The sequence below is a fragment of the Acomys russatus genome, chromosome 16 (genome assembly GCF_903995435.1).
Source record: "Acomys russatus chromosome 16, mAcoRus1.1, whole genome shotgun sequence".
NCBI classification, from domain to species: Eukaryota; Metazoa; Chordata; class Mammalia; order Rodentia; family Muridae; genus Acomys; species Acomys russatus.
In genome coordinates, this window is record NC_067152.1 from 31,438,139 (window position 1) to 31,459,247 (window position 21,109).

A 21,109-nucleotide genomic window follows, 5' to 3' on the forward strand; every position below is an offset into this window, starting at 1 on the left:
TCCACAGTGTAAATGTTCCACCACTTTTTATTTCTCAGCCTCAGTCCAGCCGCTCTTTTATTTTTTCCCTTCCCTCTTCTCTCCCTTGGGGTACCATTTACATATTATAACACTTACCCATTTACAGTGTATTTAATTGGGGTTTAGAATATTCTCATGATAATTTAATTCTAAAGTATTTTTACCATTCCTCCTACCCAAGAAACACCTTTAAAAAAATTTTTTTAAAGCAGCCCATTCCCTATTTTTATCCCCAGACTTAGTCCTTTAAGCTTTGTTTTCATCTGAAACTGTTTTTGGGGTGATTGGATTTCCCCCCCCTCCCGTATCTTCCTCTTAGAGGTCTGCTCATCAAGGAAGTTGGCAGAAAGATGCAAGATTGAGGAACCTGGAGGACTAAATTGCACTGTCTCATAAAAACAAAAAAGAGCAAACAAAGCAATCAAAAAGCCCCAGGGAATTCAAGAGTTATTGAGGAGTATGAGTGTTTCAGTATGGAGAAGGACTGGTTCAGAAAGATCTAGAAGCAAAAGGATGGACTCTATGAAGTTGAGTCTGTAATGTAGACACCTCTACCCAGCCTTGTGATGGTTTCTAGAAGGTATAATCATCCTTCATCACCTTGGAGACATCCCAAGGAGCCATGAGGATGCCTGAAACCATAGTTAGTGCCAGACCTGAACCCGCGATGTGTTCTTGCTATAAATACACGCCTGCGGTAAAGTTTAATTAATAAATTAGTCATAAAAAATAAATAAATTAGTCATAGTAAGACATTAATGATAAGGAAATAGGACAATTACAAATCCGATAATGACAGTTATTTAAAACGTAGGGGGTTATTTACTTCTAGAGTTTTCCATTTAATATCTTTGGACAGCAGTACTGACAATGAAGAAAATGAAGCCGCAGATAAAGGGCACGTGTGTACGAAGCATTGGATGTGCTGTGTAGAGTTGGGTTTGATTTTGGAGTGGGGCAGAGGCCTGCATCCTGCTTGCAGATGGACATGTGGCCGAACAGAAATGGGCTGTGCGGCCTCTGGGTACAGGGACATAGCCGTGCCCCTCACCCTACCTTGAACTGTGACAGAGAGGACCAAGTGACTCAACACATGTGGCAAGTGCTGGGCAATGGACAGTGCTTGTAAGCCTTAGCAGTCATCAAGGCTGAGGCATGATCATTTCCTGTCCTGCCTTTCCTTCCAGAACCTGATGTCTTCCTCATCTTCAGCCAGGGGATGCAGGGCTGTCTGGAGGCCCAGGGCGCGCAGGTCCGAGTCACTCCAGTCTGCAATGCCACTCTCCCTGCCCAGCGCTGGAAGTGGGTCTCCCGGAATCGACTCTTCAACCTGGGTGCCACGCAGTGCCTGGGTACAGGCTGGCCAGTCTCCAACACCACAGTTTCCCTGGGCATGTATGAATGCGACCGAGAGGCCTTGAGTCTTCACTGGCATTGTCGTACGCTAGGGGACCAGTTGTCCATGCTTCTGGGAGCCCGGGCTAGCAATGCATCGAAGCCTGGCACCCTTGAACGTGGTGACCAGACCCGCAGTGGTCAGTGGAACATCTATGGCAGCGAAGAAGACCTGTGTGCTCGACCCTACTATGGTGAGGGGCTGCTTGCAGGCAAGCAGTGCCAAAGGAACAGGTTTAGGGTAGCAAGGCCTTTGGCTGCTGTGGACCCTTGACAGTCACTGTTTGATAAGGAGTTTTAAGTAATTAGGAAAATTAACTTCAAAGGGTTTAATTTACTTTTTTTTTTTTTAACTCAAAATTAGAGGCTGGGGAGATGGCTCAGTCAGTTAAATGCTGGTCACATAAGCATGAGAGCCCAGGCTAATCCCCCAGAGTTTGCATAAGACAGGGATATGTAAAATGCTCATAATCCCAGCACTGGGAAGGCAGAGACAGGAGCATCCCTGGGCGCCAGGGCTAGCCAGCCTTGCTGACTCTATAAGCCCATGGCTAGTGAGAGAACCCAAGGTACGCTGGGCAATGGAGGCACACACTTTTAATCCCAGCTCTCAGAGGCAGAGGAAATGTGAGTTTGAGGTCTACAGAGCGAGTTCCAGGGGTTACACAGAGAAACCCTGTGTCAGAAAACCAAAAAAAAAAAAAAAAAAAAAAACAAAGAAAGAAAGAAAGAAAGAAAAAGAAATCATACATAGGTAACTCAGATGGGTGGGAAAAACTAGAAGCAAATATCATAAAAAAAATTATAGTCCCATAAAATTGAGGATAGCTGGTTTCTTAGGAGATTAGAGAGGGTCCTTCTGAAGATATGACCTTTTGTTTTTCATCTGAAATGTAAATTGTCAGGTAGAGGGGACAGTGAAAAGGTCTTGAGACTGAAACAACCAATCAGAGACATGGACACATGCATGCATGTGAAATACATACCTGCATATATGTAACCCCCCCATTATGAGTGTGCACACACAGAAAATTAAAAAATTTGGGGCCCAGGGGCTGGAGAGATGGCTTAGAGGTTAAGAGCACTGGCTGCTCTTCCAGAGGTCCTGAGTTCAATTCCCAGCAACCTCATGGAGGCTCACAACCATCTATAATGGGATCTGATGCCCTCTTCTGGCCTGCAGGTGTACATGCAGGCAGAGCACTGTATACATAAGAACAAAGAAATACATCTGTAAAAAAAAAAAAAAAAAGGGGGGTGGCCATTAAGGTAGCTCAGTGGGTAAAGGTGCCTGCTGCTTGAGACCTACGTGCTGGAAGTAGAGAAATAGTTCCTGATAGTTGTCCTATAGCGCGCGCTCGCACGCGCACACACACACACACACACACACACACACACACACACACACCAAATAAATGAATAAATGAGTGTAATAAAAATGTAAAGATTGCCGGGCATGGTGGCTCATGCCTTTAATCCCAGCACTCTGAGGCAGAGGCAAGCAGATCTCTGTGAATTCAAGGCCAGCCTGGTCTACAAAGAGAGTCCAGACCAACCAAGGCTACACAGAGAATCCCTGTCTCAAAAAAACCGAAGTGGGGGCGGGAGGGGGGGAAGAAAGAAGAAAGAAAAATTTTAAATTAGCTTGCAGCATCCCATAAAATGACTGAGAACACGAAAGTCAAGGATTCTCCCTATGCCCGGGGAAAGTGGCATTGTGATAGGAAATGGAGTGGCTACGGGGACTAATCTGATTTTTCTGGAAAAAGGCTAACACTGTAAAGAGGATTGTGCTGAGCCCTGAGTGTGTCGAGCCCAGCTAAAGGCCTTAGAGAGGCTGCCGATTAAGACGTGGAAGCATCTTAGACAGGCAGGCCTTGTGGCTCAGGCTCACGCTTCCAGCCCTGGGGTGGTGGAGGCAGGAGCACTAAGGCTAGCTTTGACTACACAGTGCCTTGGAGGCTAACCTGGGCTATATGTCTCGTAGAGAAGGGGCAGGGGGAGGGGACTGCAAGCATTTTGAACTGAAAGGAAATAGGAGAAGAAGGGGCCTAGGGAGCCATTCCCAAGCTGTGTTAGTTGTGAAGAGAGACGTGACATTGGGGCTGGTAAGATGGCTCCGTGAGCGATGGCCACCAAGCCTGACAACTCGAGTTCAATCCCTGGGGCCCACATAGTGGAAGAAGAGAACCGTTCCCCAAAAGTTGCCCTCTGACCTTTATATATTATGTGCCTCTCCCCAATAAATAAAATGCAGCCCATTAAAAAATCCTGATAGTATATTGAAATAATTAATTAGAAGAGTTTAAGATTAATACACAAATAGCCTGAAGTTCAATGCCTTCCCCTTCCGGATCTCCCTGTTGGGAACCCATGGCAACGCCACACAGTTTCTACGGGTGGCTAATGGGGACCTTAGTCTCTCAAGAGTTTGTGACCAAGCTGGGCGCAGTGGCGCACACCTGTGATCCCAGCACGTGGGGAGGCAGAGGCAGGGGAATCGCTGTGAGTTCAAGGTCAGCCTGGTCTACAAAGCAAGTCCAGGACAGCCAAGATTACACAGAGAAACCCTGTCTCGAAAAACAATAAAAGAGTTTGTGACCAGATCCATCTTTGGAATTCTTTCCTAGAAGGACACTTGTGTCCCATGGTAGACTATTTAGGGACAGCCTGGAGCCTAGGCTGGGTGGCTAGCTGGCTCAGCCCTCTGTGGCACTGGAAAGGCATCGGAGGGGTTGGGAGGCTTCTCAGACCCTGCCTGTTCCCATAATCCCAGGCTCCTGGGCTATAGGGGATTTTCCCTGATGGGTGACTCAGGCAAGCCTGTGGGGAATCCAGGCACCAAGGCACACCTCTCTTCTCCCATAGAGGTCTACACGATCCAGGGAAACTCCCATGGGAAGCCATGTACCATTCCCTTCAAATACGACAACCAGTGGTTCCATGGCTGCACCAGCACTGGCCGAGAAGATGGGCATCTGTGGTGTGCCACTACCCAGGACTACGGCAAAGATGAGCGCTGGGGATTCTGCCCCATCAAGAGTGAGAAGCAGACAGGGGTGGTAGAGCCCTGGAGGGAGACTGGTGATGAGCAGGGGGGTGGGGGGGGCGGGGCAGGCGGCAGGTGGTGGTGGTGGTGGTGGTGGGTGGTGGTGTCACAGGGCTGGGGCGGGGCCGGGAGGGGATTCTGAGCGAGCTGAAGAACTTTCACACCAACGGGATAAGTTGCCCCTGCTGTGTGGGCATTGGGGAGGGGACCTATGGTCCATCTGTGGTTGTGGCAGGTAATGACTGTGAGACATTCTGGGACAAAGACCAGCTGACTGACAGCTGTTACCAGTTTAACTTCCAATCCACGCTGTCCTGGAGGGAGGCCTGGGCCAGCTGCGAGCAGCAGGGTGCGGACCTGCTGAGCATCACTGAGATCCATGAACAGACCTACATCAACGGTAAGGGGAAGGGCAGCCCCGCCCTCCCCTCCCCCGACATCCCCCCCACCCCTTCCCTTCCCTGCTCCCCCAACCTCTCCTCTCCCACCCCCTCCCTCACTGAGGTCTGACCCATGCTGGGGGTGGGGACACTGGCTTTGGGAGGGGCAGGTAGGGAGAGAATGGTAGTGGATGGGGGTTCCCCCTTTTTCAGTGGGCACTTTTTCTGCCAGGACTCCTCACTGGTTACAGCTCAACCCTGTGGATTGGCCTGAATGACTTGGACACCAGTGGAGGCTGGCAGTGGTCAGACAACTCACCCCTCAAATACCTCAACTGGGAGAATGGTGAGGCATGGGGACCCCACGGACACTTGGCTTCCTTCTACCCTGCTATAGAGGTGGAAAGTCTGGGTTTCTGCCTCCTCCTGGAATAGGCCCAGTGGAGTACCTTGGTTTGAAGTGGGAACTGCCCGCACCCCTCCCAGGCAAATGAGTCCCAGCCCATTCTAGGGCTTCGCGAGTGGACCCGGTTCTGGTGCCAGTCTCCAGTCACAGCTTTTAGACACAGCTGCATCCATATACCCAGAGCCAAGGGGATAAGGGCTAACGTACACATTTCCGATTAGGGGGTTCAGGGTGGCATGGATCCTGGATGGAGGGCTGAGCCTCTCTGGCTAATGCAGACATCCCAGAGTGTGGAGGGAGAGAGAGGAGACCCTGAAAGAGGACTTGGGAGGGACACAGGGTGAGCTTCCCTCTCCTGAGGTGCTGCCACCCTACCTGTCCCACAGATCAGCCCGACAACCCAGGTGAGGAGAATTGTGGCGTGATCCGCACCGAGTCCTCGGGTGGCTGGCAGAACCATGACTGTAGCATCGCCCTGCCCTATGTCTGCAAGAAGAAGCCCAATGCCACAGCCGAGCCCAGCCAGCCAGGTGAGCCGGGTCACAGAGGGCCATGGCCAAATGCGCTTCTCTTGTTCTCTACAGACACAAAGTGACTTTGGCCTGGAAAAATTGGCGCGTACTATTAATTCATCATTAATTCATTAATTCGTTGGGGGGAGGGGAGAGTGAGTGTGAGCATCTGATAGCGGAGAGTTTTTACGAATGTGATGTTAGGCTTGAGGTTTCCAGAAGGAAGGCTAGGGCAATAGCTCGGTGGAAGACCCTATTAAAAGAACGCGCCACAGCCACACACCTGTAATTCCAGCGCTAGGGAGGCAGAGGCAAAAGGATCCCTGGGGTTCAGTGGTCTCCAGGCTAGCCTGCTTGTTAAGTTCCAGGCCATCAAGCGGTTCTTTAAAAAAAAAAAAAAAAAAAAAGGTGGAGGACCCTAGAGAAAACGGGAGGTTGTCTTCTGTCTTCTGGCCTCTACAGGCACCTAGGTGCACCTGCACATGCGCACAAAGGCAGAGAAAGTTGTGGGAGAGGAGGGATTCTGACCGAGGGAGCTGCCTGTTGGGAGGTGTGGAGGTGTGAAAGCCTGCAGCACTAAGGGATGAAGCCCAGACCTTAGCCCAGCACACCTGGAGGCCTGTCAGCAAAGCCTACCCAGGAGGACCCGCCCCAGATTAACCGCTTTCCCCGCTAGCTGCATTTAACAAGACAGCTCTCTCCCTGGGGTGATTCTTAGGCGGGGCGTTTGATGTGCGTTGCAGGGAGGCAGGTCGCAGCGGGCCTCTGAAGTCTGAGTGGGGCTGGGTAGCCCGTGGGAAGCTTCTGTTGGCTTTTAAGCCTGGGAGTGTCTGTCTTGCTTCGAAGGTGTGATTGTAGGAGATAAATCTGAGGGCCTCCTGGGAGAAATGGAGTGTAGGGTGATGGGCAGGACCTGCTTTGGGGGGGACCACCCTTTCCCGGCATGTGGACGTGGCAGTGTCTCTGAGAATCCTCACTAGCAGATTAAGAACAGGAATTCACTGATCATCTTGTGAAAACCCACACCAGAGTGTCTGTTCAGAGGACCCAGGCTCCAGCTGTGGCTACCACATAAATAAAGTGGATTAATTCTGTTTAAAAAAAAAAAAAAAAGAATGGGATGCCCTCTCTCAAAGTTATTGTAAAGCTGGAGCCGTGGTCTGGCCTGGCCCGGCTGCAGCAGTGTCTCTGTGGCTGGCATTTGCTGGCATAATGTTGTCCAGTTTACGTAGCTGTGGGGTTGCTAGAGATTTTTTTTTTTTTTTTTTTGACAGAAAATATGGCTTGCCCATGGAAACCTCCACAGACAGGGAGATGGGGCGGCAGACCCTACGAGGAATTTTCCCTTGTGGCTCATGTAGGGCTCCCTCCTCCAGTCACTAGGACCCGGACACAAATCTGTGTCTTGGTTTGGTCTCTATCTTGGCTTCATTCAGCACCGTGGCTGTTTGTGGGAGTTCCTATTCTAAGCGACAGGACAAGATCTGTGTTCTGGCCGATCTCATTATGAAGGACATGTCATTTCCAAAGCAGGGACCACATTTCCAGAGAATCCGCCCTTCCCTCAGGCCCCTGGGACTTGAATAGCTGTTAATAGCTACAGCTCAGAATCTTAACCCATTGGCTAACAAAAGATTGATTGACATCTCTTGCGCCATGAGGCTGGCCTGTCCCCCTTCTCGGCCCATCCATTTTGAGGAGTCTCTAGCCAGAGGTATGGCTGAGTTGACCCCACCCCCAAGTTGACCCAGAAGGAGCTGTTCTTAGAATTCTAAGCTGAGGCAGTGCTGGATGGCCCCGCATCTTCATTCCTGCCTACCCAGAATCCCGCCCAAGCCTGACTTTGTGGGTGGTTTGATGAAATTTTGTTTTTTTGTGCCAAGACCCAAGTAAGGGCTTGTTCGCTTCAGCTGCCCTCAAACCTCAGGCCATAGCAGATGAACCCCAAAGGCACATCTGTGGGTACAGGAGAGGGCCTTCAGAAGCAAGAGGAGGTGTTGAGAGGGAGGGAGCTAGTGAGGGACCCTAGCAAAGGGATGGGACCAGCTTGCCAGACTGGTCTCATTATCCACTCAAGGCTTTGTCCCTCATTTCTTTTATCCAAGATTGCCCAGGCCAATGGAGAGGGTGCGAGGTGGTGCTCTGTGAATGTTACTTGATGGAGGCTCCATTTATTAAGCAAAGTGGCCTTGAGCTAAGTTTACTTCTCTTAACAGGAAACCCTATTTATAGCAGGTATTTGGCTTAGGAGGCTAGTACGTCTCATCACTTGCCCATCTCTCTCTTAGAGCCTCCACCAGAGAGGGTTTGTCTTGTTGGACTCTGTTTTCACTGGGTTTTAAGTTTCTTATGGGTGTTGTCATGGGGAAGGCAGATGTGACACAGGTTGGGGGTGCTGTGTGTGTGACACCCATCTGGTTCTGTCTGAGCACGTCTGTGTTCTCTCCATAGACAGGTGGACCAATGTCAAAGTGGAGTGTGACCCCAGCTGGCAGCCCTTCCAGGGCCACTGCTACCGCCTGCAGGCCGAGAAGCGCAGCTGGCAAGAGTCCAAAAGGGCGTGTCTACGGGGTGGGGGTGACCTGCTTAGCATCCATAGCCTGGCTGAGCTGGAGTTCATCACCAAACAGATCAAACAAGGTGAGGGACCGTTTAGCCACGGGACTGCGCAGAGGGGAGGGTCCGTATGTCTAATCCTTTTCTCCCCGGGTAGCTTGAGGAATGTTCTTTCTTTCATTGCTGGCCTGAGGCTGACCTCAATGTCTTCTCTCCCTGTCTCTCCTCCCGCGCTGTACCCCAGAGGTGGAAGAGCTGTGGATTGGCCTCAATGATTTGAAACTGCAGATGAATTTCGAGTGGTCTGACGGGAGTCTTGTGAGCTTCACCCACTGGCACCCCTTTGAGCCCAACAACTTCCGTGACAGCCTGGAGGACTGCGTCACCATCTGGGGGCCGGTGAGACTCTCTCTCCTTCCTCATCATGGCACCATAGCACCTCTCTCCACCCTCACGGTCCTGGGGCCCCTCTCCCCGCAGCACTCCAGCCCCCTTCCTTCCACAGGACTGGCTGGCAGGAAGTGAAGGGTCCCACCTTCACTTCCACAGCTAAGCTACCTGCAGAGTTGGAAGAACTAATTCTCCAGAGAGGCCTTAGTTAGGTAGCTAGTGGGTCCATTCTTGGTCCCATGCCAGCTGTTCCTCCCTACCAGCAGGTGGCACTAGAACCCACAGGATGGTGAGGCTTGGCGAGCAAGGCCGCTTGCTTCTAATCCTCCTCAGTTCTGGGTTTTGTCTTCTCAAGACATCATGGCGTGAAGATTACCATGCCTTGACTCAGACCCAGTGTGGGCGGAAGAGGAAATTGAGGCAGGGTTTTGACCTTGCTATCAGATGCAGTGGATGGGGGGAGGGGCCGCTAAGCAGCAGGTCCATTTGCATTAAGGGGTTCTGTTTAACATTTTTAACTGATTTGGTGAGAGAGTCTTTGCCCAGCTGGTTGCTGAGTGGTGGGATTGCTGTCAGAGCAAAGCATAAAGGCAGGTGCAGTGCTAACTGGGAGGTCCCAGGGCCAAATTTCTCTTCCGCTATCTGAGATTCAGGTCTGGGCACACCAGCCTTTACTCTTCCTGGTTCTTCGATAGGTCCTCAGGGCAAGACCCATGGGGTCAGTTTTCACAGTTCAATTACCTAGGATTATCTATAATCCAAAATAACTAGATAGAGAATTTCAGGACAGCTCACAAACATTCAGTAATTTTTTTAAAGCTTATTTTTACGTGGATGGGTGTTTTACCTACGTGTATGTTCGCATGCCACTTTCATGCCTCGGGCCTCTGGAGATCAGAAGGCAGCACTGGGTCCACCCAGAACTGGAACTATAGATGGTTGTGAGCTATCTTGTAGGTGCTGGGAATTGAGCCTGGGTCCTCCGGAAGAGCAGCCAGTACTCTTACTTGCTGAGCCATCTCTCCAACCCCTCAACAACTTGTTTTCTTTCTTTCTTTCTTTCTTTCTTTTTTTTTTTTTTTTTTTGGTTTTTTGAGACAGGGTCTCTCTGTGCTAGCCTTGACTATCCTGGACTCACTTTGTAGACCAAGCTGGCCTTGAACTCACAGCGATCCGCCTGCCTCTGCTTCCCAGAGTGCTGGGATTAAATGGGTGCGCCACCACACTCAGCAACAACTTGTTCTTTCATCTGTGACGCCTATTGGACTAACTCTGCTCTCTCCATTGAACAGCCTGGGGCACAGGGAATGAGGCTGGTTGCTAGGAATCACACAGCAAGCTCAAGGCAGGTTCAGGACTAGAGAATGGGCTGGCAGAATGGCTGGAAGATTTGTGGGGCGGGAGAGATTTGGGGGAGTAAGTCTTCTTAATCATGTGTCCTAGGAAGGACGCTGGAATGACAGTCCCTGCAACCAGTCCCTGCCATCCATCTGCAAGAAGGCAGGCCGGCTGAGCCAGGGCGCTGCTGAGGAGGACCACGGTTGCCGGAGGGTGAGGGTGTTTTCGGAACTGCTGGAGGTGGAGTCAGGGATTCCCTGGGTGGTGGGTAGGGAGAGATGGAGGGAACCCTACAGCCTTGCCCAGCACCCTCACATCCTCTGGTTTCCAAACTGCCCCTTTCTGAGGGACTGGTATTGGGGGCCAGTGCTAGTGGGGGGAGGTAGAGGGCCCCATGCCAGCTTGGCATCTGGGGCCTTGCTGATGCATGAAAACCACTGTCCTGGCGCCTGCCACTACTCTGGAGCTGTCTCTGTACCTATAGTGGCTGGCTGCTGCTCTTTTTGATGAAGGTCTGCCCCGGCCTCTTTCCCTCCCCAGACACATCTTACCAGACTCCACTCTGCAGAGTCCTCAGGACCACTCTGCCATCTCTCCGTAGCTTTTCAGCTGGTGTTCCAGCCAGCTGCTATTTTTCATTAATACTGATTATTTGTTTTGTTATTTTTATTTGTCATTGTTACGTTTGTGTATGTCATATGAGTGTGTGGCATGCACATGTCGTAGTGTGCGTGTAGAGGTCAGGGGACAACTTTTGGGGCCAGTTCTCTCTCTTCACTGTGGAATCTGCAGATTGAACACAAGTCATTGTGGCAAAGGCCTTTACCCCTTGAGTCTTCTTGCCAGAACCTGGTTGTATGTATGTATGTATGTATGTATGTATGTATGTATGTATGTATGTATTTATTTTTGGTTTTTCAAGACAGGGTCTCTCTGTGTAGCCTTGACTGTCCTGGACTCGCTTTGTAGACCAGGCTGGCTTCGAGTTTACAGCGATCCACCTGCCTCTGCCTCCCAAGTGCTGGGGTTAAAGGCGTGTGCCACTACATCCGGCTTATGTATTTATTTTTATGTGTGTGAGTGCACATGGGTAAATGCTTATGTGTGTGTGCATGCACATGTGGATATATGTCCATGTGGGGGTCAAAGGTCAACTTTAGCAGGTTGGCCCCCTCATTTTCAGACAGGGTCTCTCATTGGACTGGGTTAGATTAAGTTGGCTGACCAGAAGACCCACCTGCCTTCTCCTCAGTGCTAAGATTAAGAATTTACCACACCTGGGTTTTTGTTTTGTTTTGTTTTTTTCATGAGTTCTGGGGATTTGAACTCAGACCCACACACTTGCCTAGGAAGCACTTTACCAACTGAGCCATTTTCCCAACCCCTGATTGCTGTTGTTTTGTTTTGTTTTGTTTTTTCTTTTTCTTTTTTTCCAGTACTGAGGATTGAACCCATGACCCCATGGGTTGTGGTAAGGAGAGCTAAGTAACCAGGTGCAAACACATAGTACAGGCATTGCTCTCTGGAGCCAAATTAGTCCCCTCTGTCCTCCACACACCCTGGGCTATCTCACCATCACTCCTGCTCAGCTGGGTACGGGTGGGAATCTTCCTTCCACAGACGCCTCTCTTCTGTTCTCTCTCTTGAGTCAGGGTTGGACGTGGCAGAGCCCATCCTGCTACTGGCTGGGGGAGGACCAAGTGACCTACAGTGACGCCCGACGCCTATGCACTGACCATGGCTCTCAACTGGTCACCATCACCAACAGGTATAGAGAGTGGACGGAAGTCGTCCTGGCCAGCCCTCTTACGTGACCTGGTCTAATGGGATGATATCCTGCCCAGTGGGACCCAGAATCCTTTGAGCCTCAGTGTATTCTACAGTCTTTCTGACATCTTGTTACAAGAAGGAATCATGTGGTTAAGTCACCCCTGGGAAAGAGTGGGTGGGGGCAGGGGTGGGTACAGGTTTGGACTGGACGCTCAAGAAAGAAAGATGTGGGCAGTAGTGAGAATCTGGTTACTGTGTGAGCCCTCAGGGATCCCCATCTCCCTGGTCAGGGATCCCCATTTCCCTGGGCACATTACTGGCTGCACACAGGACAAGCTGAGCTTCTGGGATGGCGTGTCTGCCCTGTAGTCCCGGGCTTGAAGGAAGCCACTAGTAAGTGTCACACCTTGACTGGCTTGTTTCTGCAGGTTTGAGCAGGCCTTCGTCAGCAGCCTCATCTATAACTGGGAGGGCGAGTACTTCTGGACGGCCCTGCAAGACCTCAACAGCACCGGCTCCTTCCGCTGGCTTAGTGGGGACGAAGTCATATACACCCATTGGAACCGAGACCAACCTGGTGAGTCTTTGACCCCGTGTGACCAGCCTTGAAGCACAAGGTTCCTTTGTACCTTGTGACCTGTTAGCTCCAGAGCCAGCGGCCCTGCTCAGACCCCTGGGTACTGCTGTTTGCCAGCTGAGCCTCCTTTGAGCCCCAGTTTCTTTATCTTGAAGTGGGGATAATGGTACATTCCTTATAGACTTGATGTGAGGCTTAAATACATATTTAGCCTATGGAAAGGGATCACATATGTAACGTGGATCACATATGTAATGTGGATCACCTATGTAATATGGATCACATATGTACTGTGCACACAATTGTAAAGAGGATACAGATACCTGCTATTAGTGTCTGTATACATTTCACAGTCATTGTCTTTTTTATTTTATTTTATTTTTTTTTTTTTTGAGAAAGGGTCTCACTATGTAGCTTAGGCAGTCCTTGCAGCAATCCCTTTGAGCACTGGGATTATAGGTGTGTACTGCTGCACCCAGCTTGAGTCTTGTCCTTAACCTTCACATGACCTGATGGAGTTAAAGGACTATGAGATAGGCGCAGAAAGCCTAAGCATCCCCACACAGCAAGACGTCATGGAACTAGGACTCTGCCTTGTGCCTCCGCCTTGAGTGCTGACCCCCCCGGCCCCCCCGGTCCTCCTCCCCAGAACTCATCCCTGTAGAGACAAGCTGTTTCTCCTCCTCAGGGTACAGACGTGGGGGCTGTGTGGCTCTGGCCACGGGCAGCGCCATGGGTCTGTGGGAGGTGAAGAACTGCACGTCATTCCGAGCTCGCTACATCTGCCGACAGATCCTGGGCACACCAGTGACACCAGAGTTGCCTGGGCCAGACCCCACGCCCAGCCTCACCGGCTCCTGCCCCCAGGGCTGGGCCTCAGACCCCAAACTCCGGCACTGCTATAAGGTGGGTTACCCAATGGGCGTGGAGGGGGTGGGGCAGGGGGAGGACAAGAACACTGAGACAGTTCACCTGGGATGGGGGGGGGGGGGTTCCTGTGGACCATCGTGACCCTGAGGTGCCAGCCTACACTACAGACTAGAGCAATTGCTGGTGAAGAATTTGTCGGTGGGTTCTGAGCCAGATGTGTAGGAGGTGCTCAGTGAAGGAGCCAGACCCCGGCGTGCTCTTCAGAATCCCCTGGGAAGCTTGGCTCAAAAGAGAATCTTCTGGTACAGCGTGTGCAAGGCCCTAGGTTCTAACCCCAGAGCCTCTTTTGGCTGCCATACAGAGGAGGTTTGGATTTGAAAGGCCTAGGTAGGGCCTGGTGGTGTGCCAAGTTTGGGAGCCACCAATTTGTTTTTGTCTGAGATTTTTGTATTTGCTTTTGAGACAGGGTCCTCAGGTCAGTAGCCCAGGCTATCCTCTAGCTCCTGGCAATCCTGCTTTGGCCTCCTGAGTGCTGATAAAGGCATAAGCCATTATGCCCAGCTTCTCCTCTGTGTGTGTGTGTGTGTGTGTGTGTGTGTGTGTGTGTGTGTGTGTGTGTAGCCCAAGCTAGCCTCAAAATTACTATGTAGTGGAGGATAACCTTGAACTTCTGACCTTTTGCCTTTACTTCCTAAGTACTAGGTTTGCATGCATGCACCACAGTGCCTGGCTTTGGAGGCCTTTTATTACATACAAAAACTAAAGTTGGGGAGGGGGGCGGGGGAGGCTGACCTCAGTCAATTGTGGCTCTGCTGGTATTAGAGCTTAACTCCTGGTCTGAGGATGAGAGGTACAGGGACTCTTGCCAGGAGCTGACAGCACAACCTGCCTTTGTGAGATAGAATCATTCTTAGCTGTTGCTCCCTGGTGAGGCCACAGCACCTAACCCGACTGCTGTCATGAGGAAGTACTTGGCAGGTGCCCTTTGGCCCATGGCCACAGCTCAGACAGCTGTCTCTGCTCCCGCAGGTGTTCAGCTCAGACCGGCTGCAGGAAAAGAAGAGTTGGATCCAGGCCCTGGGGGTATGCCGAGAGCTGGGGGCCCAGCTGCTGAGTCTGGCCAGCTACGAGGAGGAGCATTTCGTGGCCAACATGCTCAACAAGATCTTTGGGTACCGAACGGCTGTGGAGGCCTGCCCTTGGGTGGGGACAGGCGTGGCAGTCTGGTTCTCGGTTCTGTCATGTTTTGGGGTGAGAGGGTGGTATTGACGGTGCCCTCAGAGGGCCCAGCTGAGGCTTGGCATGGCCTGTGTCAGTCGATTATGCCAGAACCATCCTCTTTGCTTCAAGTTGCCATGGTCCCCTGGAATCTTGGTTGAATGCAGTGGGTGTCACACAGCCATCAGTGTCCTTTCAGACACAGTCTCCACTTCAGGTGCACTGAGCACAGCCCCTCCTCTGCAACACCTCTCAATAGACCATCCTGAGAGATAGAAGGAAAAAGGCTGAGACTACGCAGGCAAAGAGGGAAGAGTGTCCCCAGATCCCATCCTTGCCATGTAGGCTCCGAGGACCGTAATTTATAGCACGTGACATCTTAATCCCAGAGCTCTTTCCTCCCAGCAGTCAGGGTTTTTTTCCACTTGCTTAGTAACTACAGCAGCCGGTGTCCGCCACTTTTCTCAGCTCGTCGCGTGGGTGTTGTTTATCATATACGCTCAGTGACCTCACGTTCAGGTCCTGCTCATGGGTTAGGTTGTTTGTCCAGTGTCACAGTAGGTCCATGACGAAACATGATTTGAATCCAGGTGTTTTGTTTGGTTGGTTGGATTTTGTTTTTGGTTTTTGTTTTGTTTTGTTTTCTGGGCCCCAGGTCCTCTAATTTCTCCCACCCCCATAGGCCCATCAACTTCCTAACTCCACATGTGGGGTGGGAGTGGAGGATGGGGGTGCAGGGGGCGGAATATACAGACTCCTGCCAGGCAGTGCATCTCAGCAGGTCGGTGGGGCGGGGGGAGGGGAGGGGGCAGGAGGCAGGCAGGCTAGTACTCTTGGAGTGACACCTGCCCCAGCTCTCCTTGTCTCTATGGAGTGAACTTTCAAAACACAAACAAGCAGAAAACCCCAGTGCTTTGGCGCATCAGTTTGCAGCACTGACAGAGAGGCCTCAGGCACTGAAGACTGCCCTGCGGGCAGCTGCCACTGGCTGGGTGCTATGTTTGGGTGGCAGCCACTCTCACCTCCCCTCTCTTCTCTCTCCACCCAAGTGAGTCAGAACCCGAGAGCCACGAGCAGCACTGGTTTTGGATTGGCCTCAACCGCAGAGACCCTAGAGACGGTCAGAGCTGGCGCTGGAGCGATGGTCTAGGGGTGAGGAGGCAGGATGGGGAGGTGGGTAGGGCACCCAGTGGGACATGGCAGGGCCTGGCATGGGCAGAGACTCTTGGCCAGTGCGGGTAGGTTAAAAGTAATCGGGTAAGCAGGGCGTGGTGGCACATGTCTTTAATCCCAGCACTTGGGAGGCAGAGGCAGGCAGATTGCTGTGAGTTCAAGGCCAGCCTCATGTACACATCGAGTCCGGGACAGCCAGGGCTGTTACACAGAGAAACCGTGTCTGTTTCTGTTATGGCCCAGATGCTCACCTAGTTTGGCCGTCCTCAGCTCAGGCCGGGCATCTTGGTTACCCTGTCGTACATCCCTCGTTCCGTCGTTATCTTGCTTTCCAGTTCTCCTACCACAACTTTGACCGGAGCCGGCATGACAATGACAACATCCGAGGCTGTGCGGTGCTGGACCTGACATCCCTACAGTGGGTGGCCATGCAGTGCCAGGCCCAGCTTGATTGGATCTGCAAGATCCCTAGAGGTTGGATGTGGTAGTAAGTGGGGAGGGGTGGGACCAGTGCTGGATGGGGGGTAGGGGGCGTGGGGAGGGGCTTTGAAGCAAGGGATTTGGGGAATCCACCTCCCCTCTCCTCTGACAGCTTTGCCCCTGTTCTGTAGGTGTGGATGTGCAGGAACCAGATGCTGGTCCACAAGGTGAGGACCCCCCCCTCCCCCCGCCAGGCTACCTTGGCCCAAAATGAAGCTGAGCCGGTCAAGGTCTCCACCCCAAAGGGGACTAAGTTAGTTAGCACCGGACACCACCATTGCCCTGTTTTCTGTGGGGTGGAAGGAGAGTCAAGCTGAGGTCCTGTCCCAGCTTGTTGCATGCCACTTGTTGCATGCTCTGGCTTTGACTGAGCCCAGAGGTCTCAAGGGCCCATCCAGTGGCCTGGCATCTGTCCTCCCCGACCCCTGCACTGCTCCCACAGGCCGGATGGAGTGGCTACGCTTCCAGGAGGCAGAGTACAAGTTTTTCGAGCACCACTCGTCATGGGCGCAGGCACAGCGCATCTGCACATGGTTCCAGGCGGAGCTGGTGTCCGTACACAGTCAGGCAGAGCTGGACTTCCTGGGGCAAAACCTGCAGAAGGTGGGCACGAGAGGCAGGGAGTGGTGGGTCACGGGCTGGCAAGGGGCAAAGGCCGAGGACCAGGGAAGCTGCTCACCCTCACCTGCCTGCCTCCTTCGCCAGTTCTCGGCAGGTTCGGAGCAGCACTGGTGGATCGGCCTGCACATCTCGGAGAATGACGGACGCTTCAGGTGGGGGCGCTAGTGGGCAGCACGTGTGAGAGGGGGCACGTGTGTTGAGTGGCTAGCTGTGTCCCCCCAAGCTAGAGGTGTCGGGGCTAACCAAACACAGACAAATAGGCCTGCATTTGAACTCAACACTGCTCCTCACTGGCTATGTGACATGTTTCTGGCCTTTGTTTTCGCATCTGAAGGTGACAGTAGTGAGTCCTGCCTGGCTAGCCTGATATTCTTGAGACACTGGGGTTGATTCCTGGCCTAGAAAAACAACAACAACAACAACAAAAAACAAAACAAAAACACCAAAAAGTATGTGTGTGTATACACACACACACACACACACACACACACACACACACACACATATATATATATATATATATTTTTTTAAGACAGGGTCTCACTATATAGCCATGGTGCCATGGTTAACTATGTAGACCAGGCTGGCCTCGAACTCACAAAGATCCTATCCTCTTGCTTCTGCCTCCCAAGGGCTAGGACTAAAGGTTAGTGCCACCATATCCAGCTTTATTTTATTTTTAAAGGTTAATCATTACTGTATTATTCCTTTAATACAGCAGTGTTCCTTTAATTTATATATATATATATGAGTGCATTTTTATGTGTGTGTGTGTACATGTGTACATGTGTGTGCTGGGCCCTACAGAGTTCAAAAGAGGACGCAGACTCCCCGAAGTGGGAGTCATAGGTGGTTGCGAGCCACCCAGGTGTGTGCATTGGGACCTGAACTGTAATCCTCTGGGAGAGCAGTGCACCCCTAAGCCACCTCTCCAGCCCCTCAGTGATACTTTATAAATCTAGTTTCTAACTAGATCTAACCACGTTAAAAATAGTAGAAGCCACAGTTCCCTCACTATTGCTCACATGCCACATAGGGTATTTTATAGCAGGTACCAGTCTGCCGAATTTCAGACGGCAAAATGCTGAGCTATTGCACCTGCTAGTATCCACCTGGTGTGGAGACTCTGGGGGCATGTGGTGTGACAGGTCACCATGTCCCTACCAGTTCTCAAAGTCGGATCCACTAAAATAGAGCACTCATGTCCTTAAGATGCAAGACCTGGCAAAAAGCCACAGGGTGTCACAGTGCTGTGTTTGACAAATAACACTTTGAGGTCCTTACTACAGCGTCTAGCATGCACATATAGGTGCCACGTGACTGCGGCACGCCTCTGTTATACGTGGGGCCACATTGTAAACAAAACTGGCCTGCACGGCCAAAGAAAAGTATAAGCTGGCCTACAGGGGACTCAGGTCAGTGCCTGCTTTACGGTGAATTAGGGTGTTCGAGGCAGAAAGAACAGGGATTGGTGGGTACTTCTTTGCTGTAGGGTCTTCAGGCATCTGAGAGAGGTGAGCGCATGCTGGGCAGGCTTTACTGCGGGCTGTAGACCTGGAGTCTCTGGCTGCACTGGGCTGTGTGCTCCTTCAGGCCCACTCGTGCCCCTGTCCTACGGCCTCCAGTGCTGCAGACAGACGGCACAGTGCTGTGCTCTGTGGCTGTAGGTGGGCAGATGACTCGATTATCAACTTCATCTCCTGGGCACCTGGAAAACCTCAACCCATCGGCAAGGACAAGAAATGTGTGTACATGACAGCTACCCAAGGTGAGGATGAGGAGGTCCGGAGAGGGTTTAGTGGCATCTAGGTGGGTGGGGGTGAGGCACCAATCTTTTCCCTCTGCGTGTAAATCCAAGAAGAGCTAAACCCAAGGAATAGCGGGTGCATCCATGGCTCCACAGACGCAGAGAGCTTGAGCTTAGCCCTTATTCTCGGGGCTGCCTGCCCTGCCTTACAGTAACAGTTCTCTTCTCCCCTTCTCAGAGGACTGGGGGGACCAGAGGTGCCATGTAGCCTTGCCCTACATCTGTAAGCGCAGCAACAGCTCTGGGGAGACTCAGTCCCAAGACTTACCATCTTCAGTCCTAGGAGGCTGCCCCACTGGCTGGAGCCAGTTCCTCAACAAGGTAGGAAGCTGAGAGGGGACAGCAAGAGAGGCAGGGGAGAGTTGGGAAGATGAGATGGCTGAGCCTCAGGAGCCCTAGCTGTTTGGTGACAACAAAGCCAGGATCTTTTGTTATGGTGGGGATGTAAACAAATCCATGGGGACACCCATTGGCCTCTCTGTGCCAGGAAAGTGGCACCAGGGAGCAAGGTCATTAAATACTTCCATGAGTTCTCTTGATGAGCAGCTGTCAAACATTTTGATAATGAACTCTATTAATAAGACAAACTATTGAGCATTTACACCCAATCTGTGTGTGTATATGTTATTTATATTTATGTGCAATCGCATGCAAATACAATTTGTAGCTACTTTTGTACTAATAAGACTATTGTCACACAGAGTCAAATGTGCACAAGGACAGAACTGAAAACAGATTAAGATTAAAAATAGTATCTCAGGCTAGAGAGATGGCTCAGAGGTTAAGAGCACTGCCTGCTCTTCCAAACAAAGGTCCTGAGTTCAATTCCCAGCAACCATATGGTGGCTCACAACCATCTACAATGATGCTCTCTTCTGATGTGCAGGTGTACATGCAAGCAAAACACTGTATACTTTTTTTTTTCTTTTTTTGGTATTTTGAGACAGGGTTTCTCTGTGTAGCCTTGGCTGTCCTGGACTCACTTTGTAGACCAGGCTGGCCTCAAACTCACAGCGATCCACCTGCCTCTGCCTCCCGAGTGCTGGGATTAAAGATTAAAGGTGTGCGCCACCTACGCCCAGCTAACACTGTATACTTAATAGTATCTCTAAAGATTCTTTATTAGTGGAATGAAAATACATTTGGGCGTGCAACTGATCAATAATTATAATAATTAATATTTATTCAATTTAAATAAGAACATATGATTACATATATTTCATTCTCTTGTCTTGCAATATAAAAATCCATTACTTTTTTATTTCAACCTATTTTTTCACTGGAACATAAAATCATAGCCATGATAGCCATTGAGGGGGTGCCATGTGATATCTGGTACACCACGCATTGTATGAACACTTCAAAGAGGCAAATGTCTCCCTAGACAGCACGTGTTTGCTTTAAGGGAAAACCATCCCAAGTCCTTCCTTCCGGCTGTTTGAAATGCTCAGTGCGCTCTCTTCTGCAGTGGCTTCACCACCGGCCACTGTTGTGTAACCTTACGTCACTGTCACTGTAACAAAATAACTTGGCTCTACACACCTGTACCTTAGTACTCACTAGTCAACCTTTCCTGGTCCCTCTTTCCTTTCCACTGTCCCAGTAACTGCCATTCTCGATTCATTTTTTTTTCCCCTTTTTGGGTTTTCAAGACAGGGTTTCTCTGTGTGAACCTTGGCTGTCCTGGAACTCGCTCGTGTAGACCAGACTGGCCTCGAACTCAGAGATTTACCTGACTCTGCCTCCCATGAAAAGCTAGGATGAAAAGTGTGAGCCACCACCACCTGGCTATTCTCAACTTTTTATGAGATTAACTATCCTCGCTCCCTTTGAGACAAGGGCCTCATGTAACCTAGGTGAGCCTTGAACTCACTACATAGGCGAGGGAGACTTTGAATTTTTGAAGGTCTAAAAGCTGGGATTACAGGTTTATGCAGTGCTAGGGGCAGAACCTAGAGTCTGCATGCCAGATGAACACTTTACCAACTGAGCTGCATGAGCAGCCAGAGATTAACAATTTTTACATGTTTATGTGTGGTCGGCACATTGCACGTGCATGTGTGTGCACAGGCTAGAGCTTGACCTTGGGTGTTCCCTCAGTGGTCCTGTACCTTGTACGTGCAGGCAGCGTCTCTCATGTAAACCCAGTGACATCACTTGTCTCCATTCCAAGTGCGGGAATTACAAGTGGGCCGCCATACTCACAGTATTTACACAGGTGCTGGGCATCCTAAGTCTGATCTCCACGCTTTCCCGGGAAGCACTTTATAAGGCCCTGCTGTGTTTGTCTTTCTGTATTCCTTTAAAACAATTCTTTTCCTTCATTTTATGTGTTTTGTTTGCCGGCATGTATGTGTGTGCACCACATGTGTGTGATGCCCATGAAGGCCAGAAGAGGGCGTGAGGTCCCGGTAACTGCAGTTACAGAGACCGTTGTGAGCTTCAGTGTAGATATTGGGGATCCAAAGCTGGACGCTCTTAACTGCAGCAGCACTTTTAGCTGCTGAGCCATCCCAGTTTGTTTGTTTGTTTGTTTTTGTTTTTTG

The 21,109-nt window shown here is 50.9% G+C and overlaps 1 protein-coding gene across 1 annotated transcript in view; it reads left to right on the forward strand.

The window, feature by feature from the left end:
- The window catches only part of Mrc2 (mannose receptor C type 2), a 60,869-nt gene that overhangs the window by 34,698 nt on the left and 5,062 nt on the right, over positions 1-21,109 (forward strand). Inside the window, 21 exon segments of the mRNA XM_051158869.1 lie at positions 1,209-1,445; positions 1,448-1,527; positions 1,529-1,610; positions 4,285-4,458; positions 4,701-4,865; positions 5,078-5,191; positions 5,638-5,781; positions 8,215-8,403; positions 8,564-8,718; positions 10,153-10,260; positions 11,700-11,815; positions 12,246-12,394; positions 13,083-13,300; positions 14,294-14,436; positions 15,532-15,634; positions 15,991-16,129; positions 16,267-16,302; positions 16,578-16,738; positions 16,841-16,908; positions 18,424-18,524; positions 18,742-18,884. Of these exon segments, the coding sequence (XP_051014826.1) occupies positions 1,209-1,445; positions 1,448-1,527; positions 1,529-1,610; positions 4,285-4,458; positions 4,701-4,865; positions 5,078-5,191; positions 5,638-5,781; positions 8,215-8,403; positions 8,564-8,718; positions 10,153-10,260; positions 11,700-11,815; positions 12,246-12,394; positions 13,083-13,300; positions 14,294-14,436; positions 15,532-15,634; positions 15,991-16,129; positions 16,267-16,302; positions 16,578-16,738; positions 16,841-16,908; positions 18,424-18,524; positions 18,742-18,884 (2,825 nt within the window).